Genomic DNA, 20,753 nt, shown 5'->3' with positions numbered 1-20,753 from the left:
AAATAAGTGCTGTCAATAGGCCAAAAATTAGGGACTGCGTGTAGGAAGGAACTGAAAGAAAGAAATCAGCATGCAGGGGAGGCAGCTATATGTGGCTCCGGCGTCACTTCCAGGGTGGATGGAGTGGACGCAGGGCTTCACAACACCACACACCCAGGCACAAGAAAATTGTTGAGAAAAACCTTTGCATCCAGCTTGGTGCCTGGGTTTTTTTTTTACAAGATGAGGAATCAGCAGTTAGAAGTGATAGAGCAAGCATCGCATCGCGACTTGCTCGAGTCAAGAACCTCGCCCGTGTGTAATCAATTAATAAATTGTTCGTCTTACTAATTGTTTATTTTTATATTTGAAACGAGGTAGAGGAAGCTTGCATACGTGTATTTCTAATACAACTAATAAATGTCTTTAAAATGGCCGCCGCTTGAAAAGTGCTTCTGCGCATGCGTCAGTCACACTCACGTGACCTGACGTAGTAATAAGTTTTGGAGGGAAAGGGCGCGCATGCGTAATACACAGCTTTCGTGAATAACGTGGTAATGCTCTTGTGAGTGTGTATATGTTGCTAACATTTCAATTGCATAGTATATTTTTATAATGATAAGTTTGAAGTACAAGACCAGTGATGTGTTTACATACATTTATTTCTATGTATTAATTTGTTTTCGCTTACTTTTCATGTATCACGGGATATGTGGGTCCAAATGGGTTGCGAGCCATTTTGAAGGTCCTTTCTGCGCATGCTCCAGATACAAGGCCAGAGTCAATCATGGACCGTGGAATACAGCCAGCTGGCAACCACAGTCAAGAGGCTCCTGAGAGCGCTACCTCTGACCCAGGAGGATGGAGCAAATGTCCCTATGTTGTTACAAATGTATAAGTTTTCATTGTATTCTGTGCGACTTTCTCATGGGAACCCCAATCTTGCTAGGCGGTACCCAGAGATGTAAATTAGGCCTCCAAATAGTCTATTCTGATTGGTGTGTTACCCAAAGCCTACCTTAGGACCAATCCAAATTGAGGGATTCTGACACTTTGCAACATTGGGGGGTGGTGCACCGTCCCAAAACGGTATAACTACCCTGGGTTCACCTAGGGAAATCGTCCGACTTGTCTGGTTTAGCTGACCTGTCACTGACCCAACGCACTCAATAGGTGACTGAAGATACAGAGTACTGCGGAGCACTCTGTCCGAAATTGACCATAGACTAAGGTTTTACTAAACCTTAAAGTGCTGGCGGAGCACTTTGCTGGGAGTTCGCTGATCCAATCGGGGTCTTGATCGATAGCTGCAGAGAGGGTGGAGCGCAGGCGTTGCTTCCGAACTGCGGGTGCGGGTCCTGTCCGAGAGGTCCTGTCCTGATTCCTAATCGGTCCTGTCCGAGAGGTCCTGTCCTGATTCCTAATCTGAGGGTTTCCTGTCCTGTCCTGGGTGTCCATTCTGCACCTGCTGTCCTTTGAGGGGTATCCTTCCTTGAGGGTTTCCTGTCCTTAACTGACCCGTGGCCAGGGTTTGGTTTCCACACCAGTCTAGGTAAATATTGCTCTAAATCTCCTGAAACTGCACCTTTCTATAGTCCTGTCTTTTGCTTTAATAAAGACATACTTTTGCATATGTTAATTTTCCATGCTTTCCGCAACCATTGAATCATAAAGTCAATCGCATTTTATTTCAAACGTGTTCCTATGTTACCCTACTTGTTAGAAATTATATTTTGCATTGCAGTTTGTCATTTTCTCATATGGTCTAGAACATCCTTACTTAAACTGTCTAAAGAACTTTTGCCTTAAAGTATAGTGTCTCTCCCTCTCCATAGACTCTCCTATAGATATAAATGTCCCGAACTCATGTCTCATTTTTCTCTGAAATAAATCTAGGATACCAGTCCTAATCAAAGCCTATCCCATCTTTAGTAATTCATCTGAAACGTTCTAATTCCTGATCCTGCATATTAAGTGTGTCCGGATTCCATTAGTCTATAAATGGTTGCACTGACTTATTTCCTATTCAGCTATGTACTTTCTGTTATTCTGATTATTGATTGCTTAATTACTGTGAATTTGATTATTTCTGAAATTTACTAAATTAGATAAAGACTTTAAAACTTCCAGATGTCCGTGGTCATTTTACATAGGTATTGAATAGTATTTTGGTTGGGTTTGTATTTTGCTGCCTTTCCTTTTACAGCTAGCTCCCTGATCCATGGTGGTCATAGGTACCCGTGTCGGTGGATGGTAAGTCGGGTACGCTGAAGAATAACGAAGGGAACTCACAAATATCTGATAGTAGAGCGTGAGGTCATCTGATCAATGTATATGGTGATTTGAAATATATGGGCCCGAAGCCAGAAGTGGCGAAATTATTGGTCGGGTGACCCGCGCGCTCTATCAGTATTTTCTGGTAAGCAGAGGATGGTTAGGGAATAGTTAAAGGTTAGGTAGGACTAGTTAGGCTAAGTCAAGTCGGTAGCTGCTAGTATATTGATGCTGCTATAAGAGCGGCCATTTCGAGGGACCTGATCAATCTCTTGAGAATGCGCTGTGTTTGAAATTTATGAATTGTTTCAAAATGGTTATTCTTGTTCTTATATTGTTATATGTATTAATCCATGCGTACGTAAAACGTGCTGTTCAGTGTTGTCAGAACTCCCCGGGGAATTGAATAGGCAAGTGGTGAATAGAATCCATTGCCTTGAGGTCGCAGGCTCAAGGAAAGTTAGGTGCAGGTTAGGTAAAACCAGGAAGCACTAACTAGGGTTTTTTCTGAATACATGTGTGAATAAATGTTAGTAACGAAGTTCATTGGCAAAATTTCCATAGTGGCGTAACCTAGTAAGGGTCACATCGGAAGAGTAGCAGGTTCATCGGAGCTTGAGTGAAAGCAAAGGGGTCCGCTGGGAAACCTTAGACTCGGATATATCCCGGAAAAGAGTGGATGGGTCTAGGGAAGTAACAGGTTCACTGATGCTAGAGTGAAGGGTAGGCGGAAGAGATCTACCCGCAGCGTGTGAAAAGTAAATGGAAGTAGTTTACTTGCAGTAAAAGAAATCTTTCCTGTCTAGACACTTGAGCACTGTGGCGAATGTGTATTCGTTGTAAAATAACCAAGTACTAAGCACTTTAGAAAGAAAGAAAGTTTCCGTTACCTTGTGAAGGGAGGGAGTCAGTCGCGAAGCGTCTCTGACGTCACTCCGTGCAGCGCTGGGATTGGTAGATACAGCGGGCGGGTAGCGGGGCTGGAATTGTGAAGGAGGGGTGAGCGCCGAAGCGTGAGAACTGTCTCGCGAAAAAGGCCGCGCACCCATTGGCCGAAAATATTTGAACGCGTGCACCCATTGGTCGCACGGAATTGCAAAAAGCATTCTGATTGGAGGTAATTCGTAAACAAGGTTAAGCGTATAAATCGTATGTGGCACTCGTATTCTCCAGAAACTAGACCCGATCCAAGAAACCAAGGGTTTGAAAGGGATCAGTGGAAAGCTAATAGATACGATATTATGTACGGAACTAAGAGAAAAATGTCCATTGTAAAGAAGGTAAAAAATTACTTTAAAAAGGACAAGCCGATTAAAACTAGAGAGGGCATTGTTATTCCACCACCAAATACTCCCGCCTCTTTCATGATGTTTGACAGAGGGTACAATACGTGTGTGTGGTTAGAAAATTGGGTGAAGTACACGGAAGACGACGGAATAATGGCCTTTCCGTTAGAAGGTACCTTTAATGGTAGAATCCTATTCAATTTAAGAACCCGAATGAATGAATTACATCCCAGACCAAGACTAACGCAGTATGAGGCATTAGAGGAGTGGGAGATTGAGGCTTTCCAAAGAGAGAAGCCCCGAATGGACAAAGGGCTGACAAAGTATTACCCAAAACTGAGGCAAGAATCCCGAGATAAAAAGATGAAACAATGGAGACAGAGCATGATTGTTGAGGGACTGTTTCCCATGATGCCAGCAGAAGATCCTCCCGGGGGGGGGGGGGGAAAGAACAGAGAAGACTAAACATTGGGGGCCCCTGGGAGAATCAGATGACGAACTGTTAGATGACATGTGCATGAGAAGTCCGCCTCCTTATAATGAGGGACACCGACCTTCGAGTGCAGGAGATATTCCCCGGAGACCCCTACAAAGGGAAGAGGTCAGGTCCGCAAGTGTAGGAGGGGATTATATAATTCCTCCTTATACTGAGAATCTAGGACCCATAGAACCCAGAAGTATTTACCCCAGGAGACCGGTAGGTGGAGAGACAGGATATTCACGTGAAGGAGAGTTTTTCCCTCGTCCCCCTTATGGAGGAGAGGTGAGGTCCGTAGGTTCAGGAATGCCGTTATTACAGCCCCAGAATGAGGAAGATCCAAGAATCCTAGGCACAGGAAGTCTGTTTCCGAAGCCTAACTATGGCGGAGGGCCGAGTGAGACTCATCCCACAGCCCCGAGCTATGCTCCCATTCTGACCCCGCAGGTGTTACATGGAAACTCCTTGGACAGGTTATTAGAAGAGAAAGAGCGAGAAGCGCTGGGGAATCAGCGAGCTGAAATAATACGGAAAATGTCACAGCTAAATGCAAGTCCTGAAGCCTTGACGATCCCAGTAACAATCGGACCGGTGGTTCCGCTGTACGGGGACCGTCAAGGGACTCCAAAAACTCCCGTAATTACCCCTGTCATTGCACCGACCAGGCCAGAACCCTTAATTATAGATGATCAGACCAGTGAGTGCGAGTCGGAGGTCTCGCTGCTAGACCTGCCCATTAGAAAGACTGAGAAAAGGATCCCGAAGCCGCACACGTTTAGTACGAGGGCAATTCAGATGGAATCGACCTCGGGTACTAGGAGTGTCACCTTGGTGACTCCGGAAGAAATCGAAAGATGGAGTCAGGAATTGGAAAAGCAAACGTCCCCAACGAAACCTTTAGATCTTTACAAGCTGAGAATAGAAATAGAGGAATTGATGGCAGGAAACGTAGGATTAGACAGATTAAATACCTACTCCGAAGACGAAATGCTGTTTATCTGCAAAAGTCTCACTCGAAATACCCGAGTACTTCATGAAAAACTGACAGACACTGCTGCTAGCATGGGTATAGATATTTCAAGATCGAAACCGCTGCAAAAACCATATAGAGCAGATTTCTCAGACAAAGATCTGGAAAACTTGAATGCTTCAGGAAAGAAAGCCCAGGTCAAGGAACTATTGTCAGTATTGCAAAAATGGGGAGATGTGGAAAGGTGGAAAACTAGATGGGCCAAGAAAAAGGATGAGGCCAGGTCTAGGCAGGCAACTCCCGAATTTTTGCTAAAAGAAGCTGAAAAACCAGAACAGTTATGCCCTATGCGCGAAGTACCAGGTGGAAAGTATGTGCACGTTCCATGGTCCAGACAGGATATTGTGTCCTTTACTAACGATTTCCCAAAATTGCGCGAAAAACCAGTAGACTGGTACAGGCAGGTGGAAAGGTTCGTAAAGGTGCAAAAATGCCTGTGGAAAGACCTGGATGGGTTTTTCGACATTGTAGTCCCGGTAGATCTGTGGACCGAGTGTAAAATAGCCATAGCTTGGCCTAGTGAGGAATACCCGAGAGATGGCAACACAGGGGAACCATCGAGAGAAGTGATGAAAAAATATGAACAAGTAATACAGCATTTGAAAGTAAAAGTGCCAGCAAAGGAAACTGGTTGGACCAAGATAGATAGAACAACACAGGAAAGAGACGAGACAGTGCACTCCTTTTATGAAAGGCTGTTGCAGGTGTTCAAAACATACAGCGGGATAGACAACATCGAGATGAAGGATATGACACATTTTATTTACAGGTTTGTAAATGGTTTAAGACCCGAAATTTGTCAGTGGATAAAAGATAACAAAATCTGTTGGCATACTAAAAAGATGGATGAGGTCCTGCGGTACGCCAAGTACTGCGAGGACGAGATGGCAGAAAAGAAAAAGGCTCTCAAGGAGAAGGTTATGTGGGCTCAAGTGAAGCTCGCAGAACAGCAGGAAAAACAATTGAGTAAAATGGCCAAAACTACTCAGAACCAAGGTCCTGGGGGTGGGGGAGGAGGCAAGCCCCGGCCCAAAATGAGCAGGGAGGAGGCAATGAAGAAATTTCCCTGCCACCAGTGCGGGGAAATTGGACACTGGCGAAACGAGTGTCCCTATTTGCAGGATGATAACGCCCAAACACCTGATTTAATTCCACAGACGCAGAAAGAAAGACCAAGAAAGACCCAACCACAGGTAAAAACGATTCAGTTGACCCGAGCACCAAAGCAAGTATTTAAGGGAAAGTCCACGCAGGGTGATGACGTAGAGGTCTGGGAAAGCAATGAGAACAGAAATACAGCAACTTCGCAGTATTTACTAAACGATACCTTCCTTTGTAATGACCAGTACTGACGGGGCCTGAGAGGGTAGGACGAGGAGTGCGTACTTGGCGCCTCCTTGCCGGTAGACCAGTCCGGACCATACATTGAAGGAAAGGTTGACGGAAATGATGTCACTTTTCTGTTGGACACTGGCGCTACCCGTTCTACTGTGAGAACAGTGGACGTTCCAAACCTACCCCTCTCGGGAGAAGCCATCCAAGTAGTGGGTGTATCTAATCAATTGATTAGTACTCCTGTTACCGAGCCCATGGAGATCTCAATTGGAAACTTTAAGGAAATGCATAGATTTGTCGTTTGTGACACCAGTCCAGTAAACTTACTGGGACGTGATTTGCTGTGCAAAATGAATTGTACCATCTTTTGCACACCAAAGGGCGTCGAAATTCAGACCCCAGATGAAGATGGCATTTATAAATTAATGTTAATCAGACCGGACTCAGAAATTAAACGAATGACTATGCAGGATTTGCCCAAAGAACTCCAAGAAACAGTGAAGCCAGAGGTATGGGACTTTACCGGAAAAGATGTAGGATTAATGAAAAACGTAGACCCCATACAGATAGCCATCAAGGACAATGCAGTCTATCCTAATACTAAACCCTACAGAATGAATGCAGAAGTGAGAGCAGGGGTTGCCCTGGAAATACAGAAATTATTAGAAGGAAACATCATACAGGAAGTAATGAGTAGCCCATGCAACTCACCGATTATGGGCATCAAAAAGCCTAGTGGCAAGTACAGAGTAGTGCAGGACCTGAGAAAGGTAAACAAGATAGTGATTCCTTGCTGCCCAATTGTCCCGAACCCAGCAGTGATTCTGTACCAGATTCCCTGGGATGCTGAGTGGTTCACTGTGATAGACCTATGTCATGCATTCTTTTCCATTCCCTTGCATCCAGACAGCAAATTTCTTTTCTCATTTGCCTTCAACAGTCACGTGTATGTCTGGAACAGGGTCCCCCAAGGGTACACAGAGAGCCCCTCTATCTTTAATCAGATCTTGAAAAAATGTTTGGAAACTTTGGTCTTACCTGGAAATTCTGTCTTAGTGCAATACATTGACGACCTCTTGGTGGCGTCCAAAAGTCATAGGGACTGTGTGATTGACACCATTGCCCTACTGAATCACCTGAGTGAAAAGGGACAAAGTGGCCCCTGAAAAATTACAGTTCTGAGCAAAATCAGTGAAATATCTGGGGCACCAGATAGAGAAAGGCATCAGGAAAGTAACGTCAGAAAGAGTGAGAATAATTGAAAAGATGCAGTTACCCCGTACTCAGAAAGAAATCAGAATGTTCCTTGGAGTGATAGGATACTGCAGGCAATGGATTCTGGGATTTGCAGTCCTAGCTAGGCCCTTGATAAAAATGACCAAGAGAGGAACACCGGATGTCGTAGAATGGGATGAGGAAAGCTTAACAGCCTTCACCAAATTGCGAGATTGTCTGTGTACAGCCCCAGCGTTGGGAATGCCAGACTATTCCAAGGAATTTGCCTTGTTCTGTGACACTCGCGATAATTGCGCGTTGTCAGTCCTAACACAAGAACATGGCACAACCAGAAGGCCTGTGGCATATTTCTCTGCCAAGTAGCTGCTACTTGCACAAGTTTAGAGCAGAGTGAATCCATTGTCATGGGACATCCTGTAACTGTGTATGTTCCACATGGAGTGGTAATTTTGTTAACAAGAACGAAAACTCAGTATCTCACCCCTAGTCGGCTGACTAAATACGAGAGGATTCTCGTGGGTGCTGCAAATATAACAATTGTCAGGTGCAACATTCTGAACCCCGCCACTCTGCTTCCCAATTCAATGGATATGGAAGATGGGGAGGAAAATGAGCATAACTGCATTGATTTAACAGAATTTAGCACAAAGCCACGCCCAGACATTAAAGAAACACCTTTGCCTAAACATGACTTGGAATTTTTTGTGGATGGTTCATGCCTAAGACATGAACAAGGAGGCCTGAGTGCTGCCTATGCGGTAGTCTCCTTAACCAAAATTGAAGAAGCAGGTTATTTATTTGAAGTCAAGTCTGCACAAGTAGCCGAATTGATCGCAATGATAAAAGCTTGCAAATTGGGGAAAAACGTACGCCTAACAGTATATACTGACAGTCAGTACTGTTTTGGGGTTGTGCATGACTTTGGCCAATTGTGGCTACAGAGGGAGTTCCTGACCTCATCAGGTACCCCTATTCGAAATGGAAAAGTTGTTCAAGACCTTTTAGAGGCAATCCAGTTACCAAAGGAACTGGCAGTGGTCAAGTGTGCTGCCCATAAGCAGGACTTTGACCCTGTATCTTTGGGAAATGATTTCGCGGATCGAGTGGCAAAATTATGCGCCAGAGATCGATATATCATAAATCCAAAACGGGGGGGGCCTGGAACCAGCTGCCAACTTCGAGTGTTTGAAGAAGTGCCTACATGGGATGAAGTGAGAGAATGGCAGCAGGCGGCACCCTGGCAAGAGAGAGAGAAGTGGAAGGAAGAAGGGTGTAGACCAAGACGAGAGGATGGTGTCATCTTGGGCCCAAATGGTATGCCTGTGTTACCCAGACACTTGCTTGGCACAATGGCGAGATTGATACATGAGGGATCACACATTGGTAGGGATGCCATGATTCTGGTATTCCAACAGACTTGGTATAGCAGGAAGTTCAGGAAAGTAGCAGAGTCCCTCTGCCAGAGGTGCCTGTCATGTCAAAAGATGAACCCAGGCAAGAGAACAATGGTGGAACTAGGGAAAATTGGGAGGTCAGCGGGTCCCTTTGTGAAAGTACAAGTTGATTTCATCACCATGCCACGTTGTGAAGGGAAGCGTTATGTCCTTGTCCTTGTCATTGTCTGCCTATTTTCAAAGTGGGTGGAAGCTTACCCTACTCCCCAAAGTGACGCACTGACAGTAGCAAAGTGTTTACTGAAAGAACTGATACCTAGGTTCGGGGTTCCAGTCACTATTGAATCAGATAGAGGCCGACATTTTCAGAATGAGGTGATCGACCAACTCTGTAAGGCATTTGGGATCTCGCAAAAACTCCACTGTGCATATCATCCAGAGGCTTCTGGAGTGGTGGAACAAATAAACGGGACTATCAAAACAAGACTAGCGAAATTGTGTGATGCATCTGGCATGACCTGGGTAAAGGCCCTGCCTCTGGTTCTGATGGGACTCCGAAGTATTCCAGACCGAAAGACAGGCCTGAGCCCTCATGAAATCTTGATGGGAAGAGTGATGAGACAAGCATGGGTACCAGGAAGCAAACTGTTGAGTATTACTGATGATTTGGTGCTTGAATACCGCAAGAGATTAGGTGACCAAGTGCGTTATATCTCTCGCCAGATCGAAGAAGACGCCGTCGCCAATCCAACGACTCCTCTCCACAAACTGGTTCCCGGAGACTGGGTCAAAATAAAGAAGCACACTCGGTCGAGCTGCCTGGAACCGAGGTGGGGACAGAAGCGCCAAGTGATCCTGGTAACGACCACAGCAGTAAAGTGTGCAGGTGTTCCCCATTGGATCCACGCCAGCCACACCCAGAACGTATTACCAGACAAAGAGCCTGGAGAAGAAGACGGTCCAGCAGAAGGGTCTGCAGAAGCAAGACCAGAAGTAACTGACGACGCACAGCCCAGTACCAGTCAAGCTGAGGGGTCTGCAGACGTTGGTCCAGGAGTAGTTGATGACGAGCTACCCAGAGTCCAGCCTGCTGAAGGGTTCCCAAAGGTTGGTCCAGAAGTAGCTGATGACGAGCTGCAAAGCATATGGCCAGATGAGTGGATACCATTGATTGACCTTACCGAAGACCCCATCAGAACAAGCGAACGAATTTGGAAAGGTAGAGAGTGGAATAGAGAGGAAAAGCAAGGCACAGGCGAAGAACCTCAGACTCTTGAGATTCACATCAAAACTGAGGAAGGAGAAGGTCAGACAGGGACAGAACAAGTGATCGATATTCCTCCACTAACTCCTGATATCGAAAAGGGACAGATCAGACCTAGTAAAGAGATTCGAGCGGAAGAAACACAAGAGAACGAAGTGCTCGAACAGGATCAGATAGGACTAGGAGAAAGTGTTCAGGAAACAGAAACAGAGACACTCGAAAAGCAAAAACAAAATTCTCCTGAACAAGGCCAGATTAGTAACCAGGCAGAAGAAATAAATGCAAGACCTGGAACTAGTGAGACAGGAAGGGAAATAGAAGAAGCAGAATTGCCACAAACTAATGAAAATAAAAGGGCAAGAGAAGAGAACGAGGTCTCGGTACCAACTAAAAGACTTAAGAAAAGAAAGCACATTGAGCCTGGATACATAAAGAAATTGAGACTGAGAATAAAAACAGTAGAAGAAAAACGTGCAGAAGAAAGAAGAAGTGCTCGCATAGCAGAACAACCAGAAGATACTTCCAAGAGAAGGAGTGATCGAATAAAAAGACAAAACAAAAAGTACAAGTCTCCTGAATGGACGCTCGTTTTAGAAGAATTTGAAGATCTTGATATAACTGACGAGAGCGACGGAGAACCAGTCGCTGAGTACTCTGCCGAAGAAGAAGACGAGCCACCGTGAATTTGCACAAAGTAAGCTACTGGTGTAAAGACACAAAGAGGGGTCGAGAAACTTCTTCTGAGCCAAAATGTCTGATTCAAACGTGAATGGTAGACCTAGTTGCAGTCGTTGCAAAACATGCTGCAAGGTATGTGTATGTAGTATAGTTATAGTGATATTACTCTGGATAGGACTAACAGTTTTCATTCCTTTTGCGGTGAGCAAAAATACTAATATTGACCCTACTGAGATTGTAAATACTGAGACTGAAGAACTAACAACACAAAGTGTAGCAATACATGAGAGAGCACTCAGACAAACAAAACGAGACCTAGAAGCATCAGATGAGGGAGGACTACATTATCATGGAGTAAAGAATAGAACGCATTTAAATGTTTTCGCAAACTTGTTAATACACTATGTAGAGACTATGGAAATTGAAGATTGCTATGTCTGCATGAAGCTACCTACCTCTGTAGCTGAAGGCGTGACATACCTTCACCTGCCCCTGACCTATGGAATTTCCTGTAGCATTTTAGCTAGCTTATTTTACAAAAGAGGACCGTTACAGTACTATTACTCAAACAATGACGTGATCTTTTCTGAACTCCCTATACGTGGGAACTTGAATCCTGTACATACTAAAAGTGACGTTACTCGCTATATGGGCGAATACTTCCTGACTATAGGTAATATAGACATAGGTGACGCACACAGAGATAACTTGACCTGTTCTTTGCGTGAGCAGGAAAAGATGTTCCTGAACATGGCAGAGAAGAGGAGAATAAAAATAAAAAGAAAGGCAGATGACGAAACACAGAAAAGGCCAAAATGGGCTGAGAACATGGAAGGCACCTCAAATGGTGGGGCGGGTCCTGCTCTGTTGCTGGATTTTGAAAAGAAAGGAAAGCTATGTCTTCACCGCGAGAAGACTAGCTACTATAATAACATTTTCATTGGTTCCAGTGAATGTGAACATAATTACAAGGTAATTGGAGGTTGGGGTTTCAAAAATGGGTCAGAGCCTGTGTTTCCTGGAATCTATTATATATGTGGAGACAAGGCTTATTTCAAATTGCCGGATCACTGGTATGGAAGCTGCTACTTTGGCATTGTCTTCCCGAAAATATACCATGTGAACAAAGTTGCTGGAAGCAGTGAAAATACTAATGGCTTAGTGCGTAGTAAAAGAGAAAGCGTAGGTGAAATAATGGGTAGTATTTTCAGTGCACTGATACCTGGAGTGGGAGTGGTTCTGAACACTCACAGAATTTGCAAATTGTCCACTATAGTGGATGTGTTGTCTACTGACACAGCTCATGGATTTCTGCTGGTCAATACCGAAATGGTTGCGATCAGATCAATGGTTTTGCAGAACAGACTTGCTCTTGATACCTTATTAGCAAAAGAGGGCGGAGTCTGCCGGATGTTGAAGGCGCAACATTGTTGCACTTATATTCCGGACAAAAGTGTGCAGCTCAAAAGATACGTGAAAAACATTACTAATTTGGAAAGGGAACTCAAACCACTCGAGGTTGACAGTGCCTGGAAGAGACTGGTAGATGGGCTCTCAAATGTAGGTCATTGGTTTGCTAGCTTAGGTAAAAGCTTATTGTTTAATGCCAATTGGAATTATAGGTCTTATCCTATTTTTCATATTTGTATGTTGCAAGTGTCGTAAACACACCGGAAAGCATCAAGTGAATGCCAGAGGAGTGAAACGAAGTGTGGATGAGCTTAAATTAGAGGAAATTAATAATCAGATATACAAAAAGGTGAAAAATTCTCACCCTACTAAAAATGAAAAAGAGAAGCTGGATCGTTTGTTGGAAGAGATAGAGCTGTATAAAGTGTGAAGAAGTTGGCATCTGGTTCCATTATTTTTGTGATGATAGTAAATATCATCAAAGAGGGGATTGATAGAGCAAGCATCGCATCGCGACTTGCTCGAGTCAAGAACCTCGCCCGTGTGTAATCAATTAATAAATTGTTCGTCTTACTAATCGTTTATTTTTATATTTGAAACGAGGTAGAGGAAGCTTGCATACGTGTATTTCTAATACAACTAATAAATGTCTTTAAAATGGCCGCCGCTTGAAAAATGCTTCTGCGCATGCGTCAGTCACACTCACGTGACCTGACGTAGTAATACGTTTTGGAGGGAAAGGGCGCGCATGCGTAATACACAGCTTTCGTGAATAACGTGGTAATGCTCTTGTGAGTGTGTATATGTTGCTAACATTTCAATTGCATAGTATATTTTTATAATGATAAGTTTGAAGTACAAGACCAGTGATGTGTTTACATACATTTATTTCTATGTATTAATTTGTTTTCGCTTACTTTTCATGTATCACGGGATATGTGGGTCCAAATGGGTTGCGAGCCATTTTGAAGGTCCTTTCTGCGCATGCTCCAGATACAAGGCCAGAGTCAATCATGGACCGTGGAATACAGCCAGCTGGCAACCACAGTCAAGAGGCTCCTGAGAGCGCTACCTCTGACCCAGGAGGATGGAGCAAATGTCCCTATGTTGTTACAAATGTATAAGTTTTCATTGTATTCTGTGCGACTTTCTCATGGGAACCCTAATCTTGCTAGGCGGTACCCAGAGATGTAAATTAGGCCTCCAACTAGTCTATTCTGATTGGTGTGTTACCCAAAGACTACCTTAGGATCAATCCAAATTGAGGGATTCTGACACTTTGCAACATTGGGGGGTGGTACACCGTCCCAAAACGGTATAACTACCCTGGGTTCACCTAGGGAAATTGTCCGACTTGTCTGGTTTAGCTGACCTGTCACTGACCCAACGCACTCAATAGGTGACTGAAGATACAGAGTACTGCGGAGCACTCTGTCCGAAATTGACCATAGACTAAGGTTTTACTAAACCTTAAAGTGCTGGCGGAGCACTTTGCTGGGAGTTCGCTGATCCAATCGGGGTCTTGATCGATAGCTGCAGAGAGGGTGGAGCGCAGGCGTTGCTTCCGAACTGCGGGTGCGGGTCCTGTCCGAGAGGTCCTGTCCTGATTCCTAATCTGAGGGTTTCCTGTCCTGTCCTGGGTGTCCATTCTGCACCTGCTGTCCTTTGAGGGGTATCCTTCCTTGAGGGTTTCCTGTCCTTAACTGACCCGTGGCCAGGGTTTGGTTTCCACACCAGTCTAGGTAAATATTGCTCTAAATCTCCTGAAACTGCACCTTTCTATATTCCTGTCTTTTGCTTTAATAAAGACATACTTTTGCATATGTTAATTTTCCATGCTTTCCGCAACCATTGAATCAAAGTCAATCGCATTTTATTTCAAACGTGTTCCTATGTTACCCTACTTGTTAGAAATTATATTTTGCATTGCAGTTTGTCATTTTCTCATATGGTCTAGAACATCCTTACTTAAACTGTCTAAAGAACTTTTGCCTTAAAGTATAGTGTCTCTCCCTCTCCATAGACTCTCCTATAGATATAAATGTCCCGAACTCATGTCTCATTTTTCTCTGAAATAAATCTAGGATACCAGTCCTAATCAAAGCCTATCCCATCTTTAGTAATTCATCTGAAACGTTCTAATTCCTGATCCTGCATATTAAGTGTGTCCGGATTCCATTAGTCTATAAATGGTTGCACTGACTTATTTCCTATTCAGCTATGTACTTTCTGTTATTCTGATTATTGATTGCTTAATTACTGTGAATTTGATTATTTCTGAAATTTACTAAATTAGATAAAGACTTTAAAACTTCCAGTTGTCCGTGGTCATTTTACATAGGTATTGAATAGTATTTTGGTTGGGTTTGTATTTTGCTGCCTTTCCTTTTACAGCTAGCTCCCTGATCCATGGTGGTCATAGGTACCCGTGTCGGTGGATGGTAAGTCGGGTACGCTGAAGAATAACGAAGGGAACTCACAAATATCTGATAGCAGAGCGTGAGGTCATCTGATCAATGTATATGGTGATTTGAAATATATGGGCCCGAAGCCAGAAGTGGCGAAGTTATTGGTCGGGTGACCCGTGCGCTCTATCAGAAGTATCCACCAGAAACATCCTTTGTCGAAGCCAACAGGCTCGTTTTAAGATTTACTATTTCTGATCTAAACAGCAGATGGTAGGAAGATATATATAATAAACATCTGTAACCCACCCATGTCACAAGACGAACCTGCTCCACCTATTTCCACTCTTTTGAATCAGCTCATTTAAGAGTGTGTGCAGAAGACAGTGGAGAAGGGTGTGTGCATGCAGCAAATTCTTGTAACTGAGTGCAGCCCGGCCCAAGCGGGTGTGAGATTGTAAAGCCTGGTGAAGCTTAAGTAGGCTAGGCGGAGCGGGTTATGTGGCCGATGAGTGCTGGAGCTAGTAACAGGGGTCTTTGAGCAAGCATTTATTTTACTGGTACAGTGAGGGACACTTAAAGGGACTTGAGGAAATGGTGACTGAGCAGCTGGAAGAGAAGATGGAGAGCTGGAGCTGCAGGGAGGGGTGAAGTATCTAATACGAGGGCTGATGGAGTGTGTTCTAGGGCTCATATAAATGGTGGTTGTGGAGAGTGATGCTTATCAGAACTTGTGGAAATTGTGATGGACCTGGTGGAAGTGATGGAGTGCACAGCTACTTACGTTTTGGTTATGGATCAATTGTAATGGCGGTGATGGAACAGCTGGCAGAAGTGCTTTGAACAAAAGCTTAAGTGGCAGAGACAGTTGTAGGGATGATAAAGCCAACTGTAACTTCAAAGGTGACGGTGTCCAGTTACAAGGTGACAGGCTGGCTGTAGATGAGGTAAGGGGGCCACAGAGCCTGCTGCAGGGATAAAGCCGCAGCTGGAGAAGTTGCCAGGGACATGACGCTGCCTATAATATTGTGGATCTCAGTCTTCAATGATACAAAAAATCGGAGTAAGCCAACTCTACTTACCTAAGGGGAGGTTTGCTTGCTGGGGACTCGCACGCATGTCCCTGCCTTGCCCATGGTTTGGGGGTGAAGGGCCGTAGGAGCTCATCTTTACGGTCGGAGAGTTGGAATTATTTTGATGCTCAGAACTTTTTGGCTTTGCTGTAAGGTTCAGCGGCTGTGAGGGTTCCTGGGAGAAACCGTGAGAAAAAGAGAGGTGTAAATGACACATTCAAGGTACAGCTGGTGACATCTGGGCCACTCCCCCCCACATCCCCTTTCAATACAATCAAGGGATAACACAAAGGACCTCCTTCTGCACACAACACATGAACAGTTAAGGAGATGGCATGAGAGTAGACTTGTGTGTTCAATAACAGTTTGCATATAAATATCAGAGTGTGCATTGTATCACAACATTTATATAGTACTTAGTATCTTTCATGATTAACATGCGTGAATTCTTCCGAATTCTCAGCCTCACTGGGTAGAATTCAAGCATGTGAATCTATTAAAGATTCATTGCATACAATAAAACACTGGGTGTGCTGTTCCAAACGGGCATGTGCCAATCTTCTATTGCTTGATCCTTACTAACGCAGAAGGAGATTATTAATCATATGAAATGTTTACAAAGATGATGTTTTCATTAGGGGAATCAGCTAGGTCACCACTGACGGGTGGTATATGAACTGTGCCATTTCAGCAAATTTCACATCCCAAGTAGGGGCTCTATGAGGCCAGTGAGGGGTGGTAGGAGGTCCAGGAGTGTGTGTGTAGGTGTTGAGGAGACAGCATTCACTCTGTACCTGCGTCTGCTGTTGGTTGGATGCAGTGGGTCTCTTCGCGTTCGAAGGTGGAGGGTTGTGCACCAGCTGCATCTGGTACTCTGGAAAGTCAAACAGGAAATCATGAGGGCTGGTGGGGCAGTGCTGTCGCAGACAGCGCACAGCCTCGATTCCTACAGAGGTCGACAAACTAAATTGTATTTACAATCAAACACATATTGGCATAGGATCACAACTCTGCCGTAAATGTATGCTTTTTAAAAAAAGTAAAAAAAACACACACACAACAGAAGATGCCAGGCCTTCCATCAAAGGATATTTAAAGTCCAGTGGCGGTCTGACAAATAGGGAAATAGAGAAACTTCTGTAAAAGCTGGTTTCCCCCAATTTCAACTCGATCCTCCGCCTTTCGGGCAGGTATAGATAGAGAAGAGTCAGTCGCATGTCAGGCATGTCTATGAAAGCCAAAGGGTTGGTTTTCAAATCAATCACACGTCAAGCAGGAGCGTGGGTTTACATGGGGTGGGGGAGTTGGGCAGAATATGTTGCATCAGGTCCAAGCCAGAGTGGAGGGCAAGCTTTGTTAACCATCACACTGGTGTATAAAGGTTAGTAGGGTGGGAAAGAGTCAGTTACATATTGGGTATCTGGAGGAGCCAAACAGATGGCCCGAATCACTCGTACATCAGGCCAGGGCATGGGGTCAGAAATAGCCACACAACCGGCCGGAAGGATGGATCACACGGCAGGGCAGTCTTACCTGGCTTACAGGACATGGGCTGCAGGCTCATCCCCATCTGATGGTCCGAGGAAACCTGGAGAGACTGGTGGCTCTGGTGAAAGGCCGGGATCATTACATACGGCATGTTAACCTGCTGCAGACATAAAGAGAGGCGCAGGTCATCATCACTGGACACACAAAGAGCAGGAGAGAGAGAGTAAGAGAGAGAACATATCCAGAACAGGAGCATTGGTGGGCCTGAAGACCAGGAGCCAAAGAAGAGATCTGATGGTAGAACAGCAACACTGGGGCCAGAGAGCTGGAGAAAGAGGAGGGGAGGAAAGGCTGGATGGGACGGGCTCACACAGCGAGAGAGAAGAGCGACAGAGGAAAGTACCTTGTGACAGGACATTAGCACTGGGGCCAGAGAGCTCGATAGAAACAGCATCACTGGACTCACAGAGAAAGGTGCAAACAGACTGTATCAAAGTAATTTTGATAAAGCACATACATGTGAACACTACTCGTCTGTGTGCTTGTACTGGTTGTGAAGAGATACAAGTGTGCACACTGATGGGATATGAGATCATCAATGTGTGTGTCTTCCTGAGAGTGTACACGAGCTGCATTTGCATTGTAGTCAGTGTCTGTGAGATTGTATGTGTGTGGTTACTGCATGCAGGTGTGCACAGAATGTTTGTATTTGTGGTGATCAACGAAGGACATACTTGCAATTTGTGTATGTTGTGATGGCATGTAGGTGTACAGTATCTGCATGTGTGTGTGTGTGTGCGTGCCTATAGCATGAGTGCCTGCTGTTATACTGGTGTACATGTGCACGTATGTTGCGGATGCATGCAAGTATACACATTGGTGAACGTGTGTGTGTGTGACTGAAAACATGCTTGGACTCATCTGAATTCATTAAAGGGTGAATATGGAACCCAGCTTAAGGGATGCAGTCTATTCAGTGTCCATTAATGTGTGTAGCATGTGGCTGAATGCATATGAACATGCTAGCCCTCGCGTGATGGCCATTTGCTTAAGTGACTGCCTTCCACTGAATGTTTGGGTCCATGTATGGGAGGGAGTCTGTGAAAAGCTGTCCAAGTAGATTCTCTTAATTTAATCTGTAGGGGTAGGATGGAAAAATGAAGTGAAGAAAAGGGTATTGGATTTAATGTTTGAAATAAAAAGTGAGAAAACCAAACATTTGACACTAAAAATCAGAATCACCAGTTAAAAAAACAACGATTCTAAAAAACCAGGAGTCTGAAAAATGTTGGTAAATATCGTTTACCACGAAAACATTTCCCGCAGGAAATTACAACGACCGATTGTAACAACGCAAACCATTAAGCCGCAAGTCAGAACAGCGACTTGCGGAGGGGTAAGAAGGTGTTGGATTTAAAATCCAACACCTTCACTACTGTTGCATATACTGGAGTTGTAATGGTAAATTATACTTTTCCAACATCCAGCGCCCCCACCAGAGCAAGTCGTTGTTACGACTTACGGGGTAATGGTATGCATTGTAACGACCACGTTGTAATTTTTCTGGGTGGAAAAAGCATTCTTATACTTTTAGAGTTGGGGCTAGGTTGACTATCTGGCTTAAAGTTAAGCTTAGTGACTGTACTAAGGCCAACAAAGGAGTAAAGGAAGGGAAACATAGGAGTAAGGTGTGTATGGCAGAACACAGTTATTGGAATCTTTAATTTGTTCTCCTTCAGCATGTCAGTGCGTGTAGTGATTTTACATGTGCCACAAAGTTCCATTAGGTTCTGTTTTTTCCCCGAAAAAGAAGGGCACACAGAGTGGTGTCATTTGTAAGCACCCCTTCCCTATAGCAACCACTCCTGACAGGATTGTAAGGATGTGTGCTCCCTATCAGGCCGTCTTCCAGCAGGAGAAATTACGTGCGGAGCCCTCGTTTAAGAAGAGGCCCTGCCATCCTGTGCTTGGCCCGACCCTTGCATCAGGACCACTTTCTTCCATCATGTGCCCCAGACGCCCTGGTCCCTCCTTACCTGGATCTGCTGCTGCAGGACATTAATCTTGTGCTGCTGCTGGATGAGCTGTTGCTGCTGCTTGGCAATCTGTGAGAGGCAGAAGAGGAGCCATAGGTTTGTTACCACAAGCAGGAGAGAACAGCATGAGCCGGCAGCAATGTCAGACAATCAGCAACAACTCAAAATATAACATTGTTAACAGCAGGCACGGGGTGCTCAAGCATACTTACTGAGCAATTAGCCGGTACTAATATGCCTACTTTACATAATCCTGCCACCTGATTGATTCCATAAAGAATATTCAGGACTGAGCAATCACTGATTATGATGCTGATGCTGACAAGAATCCCAGCATCATCTTTGTTGTGGCTCAGTCCTATGCACATGTTGAGAGCCATCACCTGGTCTCTTTCTTACCACTTTGACCTGATGTGAATCTGCACCTCATGCTGAGCGCCCCCGCTCGTGCTACAGTTAAATAACCCGGGTAGTGTGAATCTGTCATAGATTCTCTTGGGTTAGAGGTAAAAGCTTCCCAGAATAGATTCCGTAACGTCGCCCGCCGAATGTTATTTGCGCCACCTTCATGGTCCATGCTGAGGGAGATGAAATCAGACATACTGCAGCCGCCCTAAACTTGTCACAGGAAGGATCTGGGAGGCTCAACGTGATGCAGAAAGACCCTCCCGATGGGCTGCAAGCTGCCCGTCTGCTATCGGTCAGTAGAATAATACACATGCTATAACCATGACATGAAAAAACCAAACATTATTGCAGGGCTAGAGGGATGTTTAGAGACCAAGCCTAAGTATTATCCCCCACTGGAACTAAACTAATAAACAACAAACTTAGGGGTCTACTTTAGAGATCCAGTAGTGATTCTATATTTTTGTACCCATGTCAATTGTACATGAGGACAAACACAGTTGATCTAACAAACCATATCACCAAATGTGAAGCACCAGTAAGCGTAAGTCACCCCTAATTAAGGATTCCCATCAAAAGTCTTGTATGGATCAATATTCTCATTTGGTAATCCTTATCGGGTATTGTATCTCTTGATCATTGAGACCAGCATACCCTGATAGCCAGTTCGGGGTAGCGACCCACAATCACTCGGTACTACCACATGATGTTGATACGACGGGAAAGTGCAGTGCAAAAACAAATAAGTGGTGATTAAAAAAGGATAGGGAACTTAACAAAAACCAATTTTAATAGACGTAAGCCCCTTCCCAAACAAGAACAGTATAACATCGTCATCGCAGTCCACACAAATAGCTGCGAGGAGACCAACATGTTTCAGCCACAACGGGATGATTCCCTAGGCTTTCGTCAGGGTCTCTGTTCTATATGTATGCTACTGCTTATGAGTGAATAAAGTGTGAAAAAACTAAGCAAAAAA

At 44.5% G+C, this 20,753-nt stretch overlaps 1 protein-coding gene across 8 annotated transcripts in view; it reads right to left on the bottom strand.

Moving 5' to 3' along the window:
• SOX13 (SRY-box transcription factor 13) overlaps window positions 1-20,753 on the bottom strand; it is a 259,045-nt gene that overhangs the window by 38,830 nt on the left and 199,462 nt on the right. For all 8 annotated transcript variants that reach the window (XM_078644662.1, XM_078644660.1, XM_078644664.1 and 5 more), the window contains 4 exons: window positions 19,367-19,435; window positions 17,376-17,490; window positions 16,637-16,716; window positions 15,852-16,017 (listed from right to left, as the gene is read on the bottom strand). In XM_078644662.1, coding sequence (XP_078500788.1) covers window positions 15,852-16,017; window positions 16,637-16,716; window positions 17,376-17,490; window positions 19,367-19,435 — 430 coding nt within the window. The remainder of the gene's footprint in view (window positions 1-15,851; window positions 16,018-16,636; window positions 16,717-17,375; window positions 17,491-19,366; window positions 19,436-20,753) is intronic.

This window comes from Lissotriton helveticus, chromosome 5_1 (assembly GCF_964261635.1).
Source record: "Lissotriton helveticus chromosome 5_1, aLisHel1.1, whole genome shotgun sequence".
In the NCBI taxonomy this organism is placed as follows: Eukaryota; Metazoa; Chordata; class Amphibia; order Caudata; family Salamandridae; genus Lissotriton; species Lissotriton helveticus.
Note: the sequence above shows the minus strand (reverse complement) of the source record. Positions and strands in the feature narration are given on the sequence as shown.